Consider the following 15,446-nt stretch of genomic DNA (forward strand, 5'->3'; position numbering starts at 1 on the left):
AAATCTCATAAATTAAATAATAAAACTCATAAACTCAACAGTTTAAAACGAGTAAATGAAACTTAAACTTATAACTTAATTTGACTGACTAGCATCATCAGTTTTTACTCTTCAGTTAGGGAAAACGTTCTCAGGTATATCATTGTCTAAAGCGTCATCGGTAATCAGTCTTCAGTCAGAGAAAACGTTTTCAATCTCGTCGCCTAAAGCCGTTGCATTTTTATTTGATTTATAAATATTTTCGGAGATCATTTTATCAAACATGCTCTTACGAGGCTTAAAAACAACGCAGCAGCCTCCATTCTCGCGAACAGCAGCATCAGCATGTAGCACGCCGCACACAGTAGTAGTCAGCATGCGGTTTCTTTTCTTAGGTTTAATATCGTTGATTTTTGAAAACTTCCTCTCACAGTCAGCGTTAGAAATGGGAACAGACAGTCTCTAGAGCAAAAAGCGCCAGAATGCAGAAGGGCCTCTCTGCAATTTCAGTCTCGAAAACATATAACTGAAACATAAATTATATAACTGACTTTTTGCAGAGAAAATTATTAAAAGTTATGTCTTACAAAAGTGAGATATAATCAATTCAACGAAAATTAAACAAATTAATTACCTTGTGCCAAAACTCTTCGGGGTCTTTTGTACACTTCAATTCTTGCGGCAAATTCTCACCTTGGATGGGTAGAGCTCTCCACTGGTCATCTAATGCTTGCAATTTCCCTAAAATAAAAAGTTTTAAATAACAATGGGGTACCATTTTGCCCCCTTACTGATTTGTATGAAGTAATGCGTGAGTGAATGCAAGAGCATGTGAAAAAAAAGAAATATGGTGTGTGACATTGTGTAAGAAAAACGTATGACAACTATAATAAAATTTTAAGAGTTAATTTAATTAAATTAATTAAAATAAATTCATTTTTAATTTTAAGTTTTTTCCTTATATTATAATATATTCACTCGCCTGTATCTTGTGGGTTGATTATTCGCGGCTGCAGAACTGCCAAAGTATAAAGCGATGGTGTCCTTTCCCTTTCTTTTTGAGAAAGAGCTGTTTGTGGCGCCAACACGTTTAAACGTTGCATGACAGGATCATCAAAGTCATACCTTTAATAATTATTAACGGCGAATATAATGTACATTTATATCTCTCTAAATCTGAATAAAATAATTTTTTGTTTTGTAAACAAAAAATAAATACCTTTGCTTCAATGGGGCGCACAGAGCGACAAGGAATAGGCAACATTTTATCTTTAAATCTTTCGCTGCTTGTTCTTTGTTACTTAGTTCAGGTAGGAGGAGCTGCTTCATAACATTAATTCCCAAGTACAATTGGTTCAGAGGCACCCACTTTGACTCATCATCTGGACGGATGTCATTAACTGGCGTCATATAGATGTAATCCCTTCTCATGAAAGATGTTAAAAGTTCTGTATAACAATCCACCATTCTTTCATGAACGAATGTGGCAACTGGCTTCTCCGATTGAAAATATTCGTTCATTTTTGTCACTTTAGGAAGGACCCACTCTAAGAAAAAGTAAAAAGCTTTTGTAATGGGGTCATTTAAAAGAATATGTATTCTTTCAGCTGACACCAGGCGTTCTCCAAGCCACTTGGCATCGAAGAAAAGCCGCAAAGCATCCCACTGGTTTAAAATCCTAACGATTACAGGGAGAAGCGACAACCATCTTGTTTGGCTAGGGTGAAGCATTCTCAAAATATCCAATTCAAGAAAAACCTGAAATTCAGCAAATTGTGCCCATCTTTTAGCACTGCTGTTGAAGAAGTTGTAAATGTGACGAGCTAGATCTTCGCATGAACGTGGCAGACACTTGCAGGCCTGACTACAGCAAAGGTGAAGAGAGTGGCAAATGCACTTGCACACCCGTAGTCCTGGACACAATTCTCTCATTCTTGAGGCGACGCTGTTGTTACAACCCATCATGACGTTACAACCGTCTGATCCGAACCCAATCACATTTTTGAATGGTATTTTATATCTATCAAACGAAGTTTTTATTAGCTCAAACAGTCTTTCAGCCGTAGCGCCCTCTTCCGCTCCATGGGAATCATCTTCGCTGAACACTTGTTGCAGATCCCAGAAACGAGATATAATCCTACCTTGAGTTCTTTTTCATCTTGACCCAGCACATTTATCACCATTCCTTTGGTTTTTGTTCTTTTGGCTGTAATCATTTGAGCAATTTGTGAATCGGGAAAAACATCCTTCAAGACTTCCGTTAAATGGTCCATTTTTAAAAAAGGCTCATTATGAGCGGCAACAAATCCTGCTAATTTCATTTCTGCGTATTTCACTTGTTCATCTAATGGATTAATTTTCTCTTTGCTAAGGAATGATTCCAAACTTTTTGCATTTCCTGCTTTGATTAAGTTAAAACTAGCCACATGACGTTCTGATTTAAGGTGCCTCTCGATATCAGATCTGTGAAAAAAGTAAAAAAAACTTGATATTTTATAATAAGATAATTTAAAAAAGATCTACAGATATCTAAACGATATTTTTTTATCAATAAATGATTAAAAAAAAATTATAAATGTTCTAGAAAAAAAGTAACGCATACCTTTCACAGCGAAATGTCGATCTCCTTCCAGTAGTGCTTGAAGGGCACAACTTGCATTGTGCTTTAGATGGGTCAGATGGATGAGCTCTAATGAAAGGAAATTTTTTCTCCAATTTATCATTGTAAATTGCTGGATTATGCTTTCTGTTTTTATTTTTCCCAGTCAGACCAGTTTTCTTCTTTTTTGTGGGACTTTGATTCTCATGTGCATTTTCTTCCTCGCTAGAAATGTTCATGCCTTACAAACGCATAAAAAGAAAGGTTATGTTACTCACCGTAAACTGTAATCTGTATCCGTAGATTGATATCAGATTTTTAAATAAGAATTTTGTCAGCAATTCAGACTAAAAGAATTGAAAGTGATCTTATAACTTACTTTTCCTCCCTAGAAACATACCTTCAATTTATCCACAATAAAGATGATTAATTTTAAATTAAAAAAGGTGTAACACATCTAGCAGAAACAACTCAATTAACCTATCTAACCGAGTATCTCAACGACATATAGTAATGGACCGCTGGCTAGGGTTGTGAGAAATGAAACAGAGGATACAAAGAGAGAAAAAATCGAAAAAGTCACCCTGTCTTTCTCTATGGATGGTGATTTGCTCTACTTATCTTGCATCTGCTTTTATTAGAAAAGTATTTATCCACCAATTACCAATTGTCATCCTTAGAAAAGGACAGGTTGACTTTCTCGATTTATGCTCTCATTCTACTCCATATTCTACTTCTGACAGCCGTAGCTAGCATTCCATTATTATATGTCTATGGAGTATCTAGATTCTAGGAACTAGAAACGTAAAACGCGTAAAACGCTACGCTGCGAGCGAGTGCCCATTGGACAGAATGGCTGCGTACTGGCAGGTGATTGGCAGAAATGCCTACGTTCGCCTGCATCATATAATTGTACACAGAAATCCATCAAAAGTTCAAAATGCGGATTGTGGATTCGAGTCTCAAAATGCGGTGTAAAATGCGGAAATGCGGTGTATCTGGCAACACTGCAGCATCTACGCAGTCGCTAGACGCAGAAGGGGCTATACACGGCAGTAAATTTGAAACTGCGCAGACCAAACATTGTCTGAAAATAGTGAAAATTGTAATATTTCTGCTGATGTAGATACCAAAATTGATAACAGTTTCATTTAATAAGTTAAAATATTTAGAAAAATGTAATATTTTTTGAAAGAATTTGAAACAGCTTATTTCTGTTTCACTGCTCTAATAAATCTTTAAATTATACTTTTCAAATGATAATTCATTTATCAGCCATAATTACGTTTTTGATAACATCATAGCTCTTAAAAAATGTGTAATTTTGACAACAAAATTATCCTGGCCAGTGCCCAGTCGACTCCCGACCATGAGATATAACCAGGGTTGGCTCGGCCAGTAACCGGCCGGCTCCCGACTTGGTGATTCGAGAAAAATGTAGCCCAACCGGCTCCCGACCGGTTCCTGTCCATGAAACCCAGCCAGGGGTAGCCCGGCCGGAATCCGACCGGAAACCTTTTTGTAGTAGGGCCAACCGGGAAAATTTATACACGGGATTAAATGTTACTTTTAATATAATTTTGTTCAATATATTTCAATTATAACCCATTTTAACGATTATTGGGATTATTTTTTATTTCGTCAATTTTTTCGAATAATCCTTGATATATATTTAATTACAAAATATGGTTTAGTTAAAAAGCATGTTTCTTACAACCTTTTTGGAAAACTACTTGTAATGATATCCATTCTAATTTCACCTTTTTTTTCTCACAGTTTGCAATGAAGCACCGCCTACTAAAAAGGACTCCAAAAAGAAGACTGATAACAATGGAATCAAAAAGAAGAAAACGAGGTAGTTGTCAAGCTTATTTCAATATATTTATTTTTTCCAAAAATTCGGATAACACATGTCCACTGAAAAGAATTTTTAAAAATTTACTGGGCCCAGAGTATAGGTACTCTTTTTGTAAATGTGGGTTGAAAATACGAAGGATTTTGTTTTCATCATCGAACCAATTTCAAAAGCTGAAGGGTGGCGAATCAATACACAGTGCCATGAAATCAAAAAACAAAGGTTCGAAATAATATTTGAACGCAAATATACACTGATTTGATATTTTTTTTTTGTAAAATTCAGGACTAAATTTTTTCATTGAATGGTGAGAGTGGATTTTTCATTTTCTTTTTGTTCATTTAACCATGCAAACAGCGAGACAAGTGTCGATTTAAAAATTTTTTCTATCTCCTAGATACAATTTTTCTTCTACTTCCCGTCACTTCGATTCATTGCACAGAGGTGTGAGAAGGAAAAAATTGTTAACTTGTAAAATTTATTGTTATTAGCAAATATTTTTAACAAATAATGGACATCAAGAGATATGGATCTTCAAAGTATATTTCTGGTCTGAAATTAAGGGCTCGGATTCTATAATAGCTTATCAATTTTTTACACTGAACTTAGTTGGCCTCTGAAGACTTTGCAAACAAGTTTAGAGTTATAATTTGAAAATTAAATATTCTATTAGTCCATCCATTTTTTTTCGTACTTGCGTCTTTTTTCAAAAATTTAATTTTTACATTCTCATTCATAAGAGCGTAATGTAATCGTCCAAATTTTTTATCTCTGGTTTATAACGGATCTTTTGGTTTTGGCACTCACAGAGTCCGAAAATCATTAACATTTGCCGGTGGCTGTCTGCTATATGGCTTTATGTCAGTATGTATGTTTACCTGAATGTTGTAGCCACGATAAATTTTGAAGGATCGCGAGTCGAAATATAGGTCAAACTTTGAGACTTTTCAGGCTAATATTTGTAGGGGCTAATGTTGTAAATTAGAGGATATTGCAATAGAATTTTTGCCCCTACTTTAGTGCTTTTACGGGCACAAATTGCCGAATCTTCTATTTGGGGCGTCAAAATAGAGGCTTAGTTTTTGTTTCTAATTTATCGCTCCCCACTCTACCTTCCTGTACAGAATAAAATTATTGGACCAAAAATTTACAAAATGGAGTAAGAAGAAAACATAGTGACATTTGCGTAATGTTTCAAGTTATTTTGCTCACAGAAAAAAATATCCATTAAATTTCATAGAACTAATCTTATAGTAGATGATACGCTGGGTAGTTCAATAAAAGTAAAAATCGTCTTTGTTTTACATTGCGTTGAACTAGTCCCGAAATTATAGAGAACAGTTCTATAAAATCATAACCGATTTTTTGCCACAAAAAAATTAATCATCTGTATTATTATATTATTACTATTATACTCTAATATTTGTTCACATGTTTAAGGACACAATTATTTACCATTACACAATCACTACACTATTTATAATCGCACGCTATGAAAGTTTTTATTCGCCGCGCGGGTTCGAACCCTATAAGTTTCGCATTCCTAACGCCTAAAGCCTCTCGGCTAGCCTAGCTTGAAGTATGCAAAATAAATCTGAAATATAACGTACAGCTGTGCAAGGCTATCTGAAAATTTTTATGACAAATTCTGTAAAAAATATTGCTACGCTTATAATAATATATGTACTAAGATTTTAGATTTTAAAAAAATGACAAATTATTATTGTATATTTTATGTGCTTAATCAAGATTTAAACTTAATCCAAAAATATTTGAAGATATTTTAAAAGATTTAAAAAAAATATAATATATATTTTCAGAAATCTAATCGATTTTAAAGGATTTCCACAAATTTCCGAAGATTTCAAAAGATTTACCAGAATTTAAAGAATTCAAGAACATTATTCATATTTTAGAATTACCTTAAAATCTTAAAACTCATTTAAATTCTACCGAATGTCCTAAAAAATTATTAAAAATTACTTAAACTCCCTTACATTCATTAAAAATATTTTTAATTCTTTTAAATAATCCGAAAACTTTGGAATTTGATTACAAACTTAAAAAGAATTTAATCAAATAAATCCCGTTAAATCTTTTGAAACTCCTGAAAATCTCTTTAAATACATAAAAATATTTTCAAATTCCATGAAGATCCTTAAACTCTTTTGAATTTTTGAAAAATTATTAAAAATTTTAAACTATATTAAATCGATTGAAATTCAAGAAAATCCCTCAAAATGACTAAAAATCTCTTGAACTCATAAAAAGTATTTTAAAGTCTTTAAAATATCTTGAAAATTCTTATTCTTTTTGGAATTTTTCTGAAATACTTTAAAATTCTTTAAAATTACTTGAAATCTTTTGAAATTCATTAATAAACTTTAATCTTTTTTAATTCAAAAGAATTGTTAAATCCCTTTAGCTTATTTTGAAATTTAATAAAATCCTTTTGAACACTTGAATATCTTTTGTAATTACACAATAATACATCAACTTTTTTGGAATTTCTTGACATTTTTTAAAATCATTTAAAATAATTTGGAATCCTTAAAAACGTGTAGAGCGCAAAGGAAAATTGAGGAATATTTCAGAACATATGCGAATATTTCGGAATATTTTGAAATAAGAAAAATATCTGAGATTAGAAAGAATATTCAGAATACCAAGAATATTGAAAGAATACGTGTATGGGAATATTTAGTGAATGTATAAAGAATATTGGAATGATACACCCCTTGGCATAGAGAAATAAATTGGTTTAAAAATATCACATTCTGAAGAAACAATTTATTACTTTAAGTACAGTGAAACTCTTCTATAGCGCCGATTTTCGGGGTGATGGTGGGTGGGAACTAACTCATTATAGCCAGTTCCGCTTTTGTTTTTTCACGGTTCAGTGCACGCCTGAGTGACAACCGCAGACCCCGCAGCCGCCGTGCAGCTCCTGTTATATCTTCCTGTGGCGCGGCGTCAATTCTCGGAAGGTCTATGGAAGAGAGGGCTATTGAAGAGTTTCACTGTAAATGGTACATCAAAATCTTTGGTATATATTCATAAACATCGGTGATCTTATTAAGAGTGGTTACAAGTAAGCTGTAATCAACGTCGGTTTTTTGGAGAATAAGGTACGAAAAACAATAATTGCTCACCGAATCCATTTGAAATCAGCAGGGACCTACGCTTGAAATCGCAGAATTTCTCGAGAGGGAAATATGTTGTTTTTGAAAAGAATCTATACTTTTTTTCATTTTTTTTTAAATTTGAGGAAAATTGGTTGAATTTGGGACATTTTAATTAGCAATTTGTAAATTATTAGTTTCCATGTGATTTGAATTAAACACAAATAATTTGAAATTTGATTTAAAAAAAAGTTTTAATATCACAATTTTTTGTGAATGTAAATTTTGGCAGTTTAAAGTAAAGGTCGAATTCTTTAAGTTTCAAGGTTCTGGAGTACATTTTTTTTCATTTTTAATATTTCCCATTTAAAATTATAATTTAGTTTGAAAGTTTGTTTACTATAATTAAATTCATTCTTTGATTTTATAACAATTCGCCTGATTAGCTTGAAGGTCATATTATAATTTTGTTCTGTAATCACAATTTTAAATTCTAGAATTTCAGAAGCTTCAACTTTGAATGATTCAATTTAGTTTTCAATATAAAATTGTCAAATCTTGATCGCTTCCCATGCAGAAATCGCCCGATTTCAAACTTAATACCGATCTGGCCCCGATCGGATTTCCCGATCTGGCCCTGATCGGTAGAACTCTGTAGCCCATACCTAGGACCGACCGATTTCCTACTGAAACAAAATTTTAGTGTTTTTAGATTATGAGAATAAAGTATGTGATACAATCGATTCTTTTATTGAAACTTTGATTCTGTATTAATAATAAATTTATTAAAGACATACATTAAGGACAAATTTTCATAGCATGAATTTCAGAATCAAGTAGTACAATCAAAATGCAAAATGTCAATTCTGTAGGGATTTCAATAAGAGCTAGTTACTCAAATGCGCATGCGTCGCATTCGGCATCTAATTGGTTTCGCGCGAAGTTTAAAATGCTTAACAAAGTTATTTTTCCTTTTTATTATAAACAATGACATTTCAACTTATAAAAATGTCCATTAGGTCGAAATTAATAATTAACAATAAAAATTAATTAAATGCATATTCTGTAAATAATATTTTTATAACCAGAAATATTTAATTCAAAACTTTTCATTTTTGTTTAAAAGTTGTTTGGTCTATATTGCTTCTTAACATATTTGAAAAAATAAAACGATAGAATAAATGATAGCTCAATTTTTCGGCGAAAATATTATCTACAACCACCTTCTCAAATTTCTCAAGAAGAAATGCATTTGACAGAAAATTGAACTTCTTTACAGTAAAATGTGAATAAATCGTAAATCATAGGTTATTTCCCACTGATCTTCTTGGAAGCATTCGAAAATGTCAAGTTGTAGGAAATCATTTTGTGAAAAAAGTTTTTCTAATTTGTTAAGAAGTTTTATTGACATTTTTTTCAAGAAATTAAAATTTGTAATAAAAATATTTTTGGTCATCATCCATTTTTTTCATAAAAAATTAACCTTTTCCTCGAAACTGATACCATCTACAATAATCTTTCGTTTCTCAAAAGTATAATTAAATTTTGTAGTCTGAAACCTCTTCTTTTCGTGCATGTCGTACTTTAAATTTACATTAAAATAACCTAATTGGAAATTCAAAATATTAAGGTGGCCTTCGAAAGGAGAGGACCATTCGATAGTTTCAAGTTTACTTATATTAAATCTCCATTCGTAAAATTCACGAATGGATTATATTGAGACTGATCGTGTACCGATCGGCTTTCCCGATCGGGTGTCCAGCTCTGGCCCCGATCTGGGCGTGTGTTTCATCCAAGATCTGGTCCCGATCGGGACCCGAACTAGACTGGTCTGGCCCTGATCGGAGCCAGATCAAAATATCTGCATGGTTTTGACATTGCCCTAGTTTCTAAATTCTTAAACTGAAATCATTCAATTTCGTGATTCGCCAATTCAAAAGAAAATTGCGTGAAAGGAAAATCTATTTCTCCAGAATCTGTGGTAACTAATTTGGAGTTATTTTTTGCGGTACAGAAAAAACTCAATACAAAACATTTGTATCCTTCTTACCTTTTTCTTTTGACGTTTCTTCTCGTGTTTTTAATACCTTGGGGGGGGGGGGTGGATCTGGGTTCTTTATAACTATCTTTAAAATCTTAGCGCCGGTTTGCATTTTTCCTTTTGCTTGCAGCCATCAAATTAGGGCAAACTTCTTTCCTCTTGAACCCATTTCGATGTTACCACTTTAATATTTATTATTTAAGACCAATTTAACTGTTGCTTTTACAAACTTTGATGATGGACTTTTAGAGAAAACAACAAAGTATCTGTCACGAGGGCGCAGGCGTCGAGGCAACAACGCCACATATTTTGCGCGTTAAAATTTAAGAGCGTTAAGGGTGTTGGTTCAATCCGACTTTGAATTTTTTTAATAGGGACGGCAATGCTTCCATACATATTTTTGTTCCAAAGGATTTGTGTACGAAAGAAGGAAAACTTGTCGAATATGCAAGGTTTTGCAAGAACCTCGGCTCAATAAAATTTTGAAAAATCAAAAAATTTGTTGAGGAAATGATTATTTTCCCGACAAATATGAATTTTGCGAAAGATAGAAACCAGCGGGTAGCAGACGGAAGCATTGGGAAGATTAGTATCGTTTGCTAATTTATTTTTTAACTCACAATTCTGACATAATAGAAGAATTCTAGAAATTCACGGCTCTTCCAAAGGACCAGGTCTTGAAGATGGTGTCCCCAAATTTTGCGAAAAACGTTGCGAAATGGAGTAAAAAGCAGAGAGAACTGACATGCCCTGCCTGTGTTCTTGTAACTGTATTTGTGATCAAACACCAGGCTAGCTGTTACCTTCACTCTATACCCGGAATCAGCGCACCCTTCGTATTCGACCGTGTGACAAGACTACAATTCTCAAAGGGGAAAACCTCTTGTGGGACATTGAATTTTTGATGAGACTACCATCAATCGATATTACTTCAAAAATAATAAAAAAACGTGTCCCGGATTTTTTGTTCCCTTGCCGCCCACGCTGCTGTGGGTTCGAATCTTTTTCTCAATTTTTTTTTCGTATTGTAAGCATGTAAAGTAATATTTTTTAATGCTTTCCCGGCAAATAAATTATTTTTTTGAGAAATATTACTGGGAAATAAATAGCCACGGGTGCAGAACCTGTATCGGTTCACGCGCATAGACTCCCATCAAGCTCCGTTGGTCCAGTGGAAAAGAGTCTGACTGTTAACCACGCTATCGTGGGTTCGAATCTTTTTCTCAACTTTTTTTTTCGTATTGTAAACATGTAAAATAATAATTTTTAATACTTCCCCGAAGAATAAATTATTTATTTGAAAAATACTACTAGGAAATAAATATCATGCAGATACTTTTCGAATAATTTATTTGTATAATCGTAATTTTTTTTACATTTTTGCGGGTGATAATCGTCATGGATTATCACGTGGCTGGGAGATGCAGTCTTCATTGCAGCGACGAAAGAAATGAGAATCAGCCAAAGATTAGGCAGTTTTCAATTGGGAAATAAAAACGGAAAATGTGAATAAAATTTCCTACAAAATATTGAAATGGACTTTTTTGGCAAATAACATCTGCAAACGCATAAATTTGATAAATAAAATAATTTATTATTGTATGTAAAGGACCCCGCACTAAGTGTATGGGAAAATGGCTTTCGGTGGATTTAGCTGAAACTTTGTAATTTTTAAGGTTATAAGTGCCGGATGAAATATCCGTAAAAAAATCCAAAAAAATGGACAGTTTTAGCGCTATGCGGCGCTAAGCGCTCAAGCTCAGTGAATAAAACGAATTACAACAGATTTTGTTACAAAAGCGATATCAACATAGAAATCACGGTTCAGATCGTGGTCTGTGATATTTTCGCCTACACCGTTGACTCATATAGCGCGCTTCTCAAAACGATCAAACGCTAAGCGCCCAAGATTTTAACTTGACTAATAAATCACTTCTTTAAAGGCACAAATGTTATCCAAAGTAACATCAGTAACTAGTGCGCACATCGATAATAACAGTGTACCCTTCGCCAGAGGGCCGAACGCTAAGCGCCCATGATCAGCGAATAGAACCAATTCTAGTAACTCACTGGTTTGGCTAAACATATTACTGACTACATTCTGATGCGTGATTCTTATAGTGACATCGCTTTTGTTGCTAAATTTACTAGGATTGGTTTTATTCGCTGACCTTGAGCGCTTAGCGTTCAACCCTCTTGCTAAGGGTAGAATGTTATTATCGGTATGTGCGCACTAGTTATTAATGTTACTTTGGGTACCATTTCTGCCTTCAAAAAAGTGATGAATTAGTCAAGTTAAAATCTTGGGCGCTTAGCGTTTGATCGTTTTGAGAAGCGCGCTATATGAGTAATCGGTTTAGGCGAAAATATGACAGACCATGATCTGAACCGCGATTTCTATGTTGACATCGCTTTTGTAACAAAATCTGTTGTAATTCGTTTTATTCACTGATCTTGAGCGCTTAGCGCCGTATAGCGCTAAAACTGTCCATTTTTTTGGATTTTTTTTATGGATATTGCATCCGGCACTTATAACCTTAAAAATTAAAAAGTTTCAACTAAATCCACCGAAAGCCATTTTCCCATACATTTAGTGCGGGGTCCTTTGTAAATTTACCCAGTTTCAAATTATAACTGGATTATAGATTATAAATTTATCAAGTTACCCAGCAACAAATTTCAAAACTATAAAATTTCGACATTAGGCCCTCTGTAAATTTATTTATAAATTCCAAGATTATTAAGTTGCCTAATAACTATTCCAGATATTGTACAATTTTTTACATTGATTATTATTCCAAAATTACAAAACTGGCGAATCTTGACTTTTCTTTATAAATTTTCATTTTATCAAGTTACCCAGCAATAAATTTAAAAAATATCAAATTTCAAAATTAGGCTTCATGCAAATTTATTCATAAATTGCAAGCTTATCAAGTAGCCTGACTATAAATTTCAACATTACACAAATGTCCAGATTTATAATTTTAAAATATAAATGACAAATTTATCATTTCGTCAAATTTTTTTTTTTTTTTTTTTTTTTTTTTTATGACATGTTAAATTTTGAAATGTAAATTGTGGTGAGTGCTTACATTTTTTTTAAATTGTACGTTTATGAATGCTGCAAGGAAAATATCTAACTTTTACACGAGCCAGAAACGTTTGAACGTTAGCGGAAGCAAGCGACATCCTCCGATTACAGAAGGGCACGTGCCAGATACCGTAGTGGCCAGTCCCGTAACTTTACTCATAGTTTATTTACATAAAAATGCATTCATAAACTTACAACTTAAAAAACATGTAAGCATTTACGTTTTAAACTTGTAGATGTGATAAATTTGGTAGTTTAGAACAAAAAATTTTACAAACTGATAAATTTGTAATTTATATTTTAAAATTATAAATCTGGAAAATTGTGTAATTTCGAAATTTCAAGTCGGGGGACTTGATAAACTTCCGATTTATAAATAAATTTGCAGAGGGCCTACTTTCAAAATTTTGCGAATTCTAAATTTGTAATTTTGAAAATTATTCTTAGGTAACTTGATAAATTTATCATTTATAATCTAGTTATAATTTCAAACTGGGTAACTTTATAAATTTACATACAATCATAAATTGTTTTATTCGTCAAATTTATGCGTTTGAAAATGTTATTTGCCAAAAAAGTCCATTTCAATATTTTGTAGAAAATTGTATTCACATTTTTTGTTTTTATTTCCAAATTGAAAACTGCCTAATCTTTGGCTGATTCTCATTTCTTCCGTCACTGCAGTGAACATTGCATCACCCAGCTACGTGATAATCCATGACGATTATCACCCGAAACAATGTAAAAAAATTACAATTATGCAAATAAATTATTCGAAAAGTGTCTGCATGATATTTATTTCCCAGCAGTACTTTTCAACCAAATAATTTATTCGCCGGGGAAGCATTAAAAATTATTATTTGACATGTTCACAATACGATAAAAAAAGTTGAGAAAAAGATTCGAATCCATGACAGCGTGGTTACCAGTCAGACTCTGGTGCACTGGACCAACGGATCTTGAGGAGAGCTCACGCGCTCGAACCGGTAGAGTTTCTGCACCCTTAGCTAATATGATCTACAAACGCTCATAGTTCTTACAAGGGACCAAAAGATCCGGGACGCGTGTCTTATTATTTTTGAAGTAATATCGATTGATGATATTCTCATCGAAAAGTCAATGTTCCAAGAAGAGGTTTTCTCATTTGAGAATTGTAGTCTTGACCCACAGACGATAATGATGGGCGCCCCGATTCCTTGTATAGAATGAAGGTAATAGCTACCCTGGTGGTTGATCACAAATACAGATACAAAACACAGACAGGGCATGTCAGTTCTCTCTGCTTTTTGCTTCATTTCGCAACATATTTCGCAAAATTTGGGGGCACTATCTTCAAGACCTGGTCCTTTGGAAGAGCCGTGAATCTCTAGAATTCTTCTATTAAGTAGGAATTGTGAGTAAAAAAATAAATTAGCAAACGATTCTAATCTTTCAAATGCTGCCGTCTGCTACCCGCTGGTTTCTATCTTTCGCAAAGTTTACATTTGTCGGGAAAATAAACATTTCCTCAACAAATTTTTTGACTTTTCAACATTTTATTGATCCGAGGATCTCGCAGATCCCCGGTTATTCGACAAGATTTTCTTCTTTCATACACAAATCCCTCGGAAAAAATATATATAGAATCAGTGCCGTACCTATAAAAAAAATTCAAAGTCGGATTAAACCAATACCCTTGAAAGAAAATTAAAGGAGACATAAGTAAATCTCAAAAATATAGAGGCAAGACCTTCAATGTAGGGGCTGAAGCTTATTCAGAAGCAAAATAGAATGAAAATGTCTTTAGGAGTGGCTACGCAGGAGCTAGTAGAATAAACATCCGGAAAGTAGGGACAATACTTCCACTTGAAGCGTTAAAGTAGGGCGTATACTTAGACTCGGGATTTGTCTTGTCAAGTCAGCCTTTGATACACTTCTTAAGGTATTTACAACCAGATATTTCCAATCAAAAATTAAAATTTTAGAGAATTTAAAAAATTTAATCATTTTTTTTCTTTATATTTCAGAAAGTTTTGTCAACTTTTCTTATAGATGGGTAGAAGACTTGCAAATATTATCTTAATGAGATTTTTAATTCAATTAAAAATTAGAAAAGTTAAGGTAAATGCTCTAGTAATCCTCACCTTCATCCACATTTGAAATTAAAAATGCTCGTAATTGTATTTTAAACACAACTTCTATTTTCAAAAGGGGCTTAACCGATTAAAGCGGATATAAAAAAAACTCAATTTTATTCATTTAAAATGATATTCGATGGGACTCTATTTTTATTTACACGCGACAAGAGCGTGTCTTGTTATACGATCAAAACCGGGCCATCTGACGATAACTAATAAATTTAGAACCTATACGAGTAAAAATGCATCGACTTAAGTTCGACTTGGTTATGTCTTGAGTTCGTCTCCAAGACATTGATGTCTGGCTGCGTCTCAAAAATGAGTTGAAGCATAGGCCTTCGTCTTATTTGTATGGCCATGATAGGCAAAATGGCGTTTAATTGTCTCAAGTCGAGCCTTGTCTTGGCTGAGACGACGCTTACGCGTCTCAAGACGAGCCTTGTATTGACTGAGATGGTCGAACCTTTTTCGGCTCATAAATGATATTAGAATTGACGAAGGAAAAATTTGTAATTATTAAATTAGTAATTTTTAATTGAAAAATTCAGAATCTGTGGGTCTGAACGAGTATAACCTTTAAAAAATGTTCTTCACAAAAAAAATGGTAACTTTCCAGAAAGATCCCCTAAGCCGTTAGAA

General features: G+C 33.3%; 1 protein-coding gene across 1 annotated transcript in view; it reads left to right on the forward strand.

Moving 5' to 3' along the window:
* Positions 1-15,446, forward strand: part of LOC117167191 (retinal homeobox protein Rx-B) — a 191,478-nt gene that overhangs the window by 33,232 nt on the left and 142,800 nt on the right. Inside the window, exon 2 of the mRNA XM_033351916.1 lies at positions 4,355-4,433. Within this exon, the coding sequence (XP_033207807.1) occupies positions 4,355-4,433 (79 nt within the window). The remainder of the gene's footprint in view (positions 1-4,354; positions 4,434-15,446) is intronic.

This window comes from Belonocnema kinseyi, chromosome 2, assembly GCF_010883055.1.
Source record: "Belonocnema kinseyi isolate 2016_QV_RU_SX_M_011 chromosome 2, B_treatae_v1, whole genome shotgun sequence".
NCBI classification, from domain to species: domain Eukaryota; kingdom Metazoa; phylum Arthropoda; class Insecta; order Hymenoptera; family Cynipidae; genus Belonocnema; species Belonocnema kinseyi.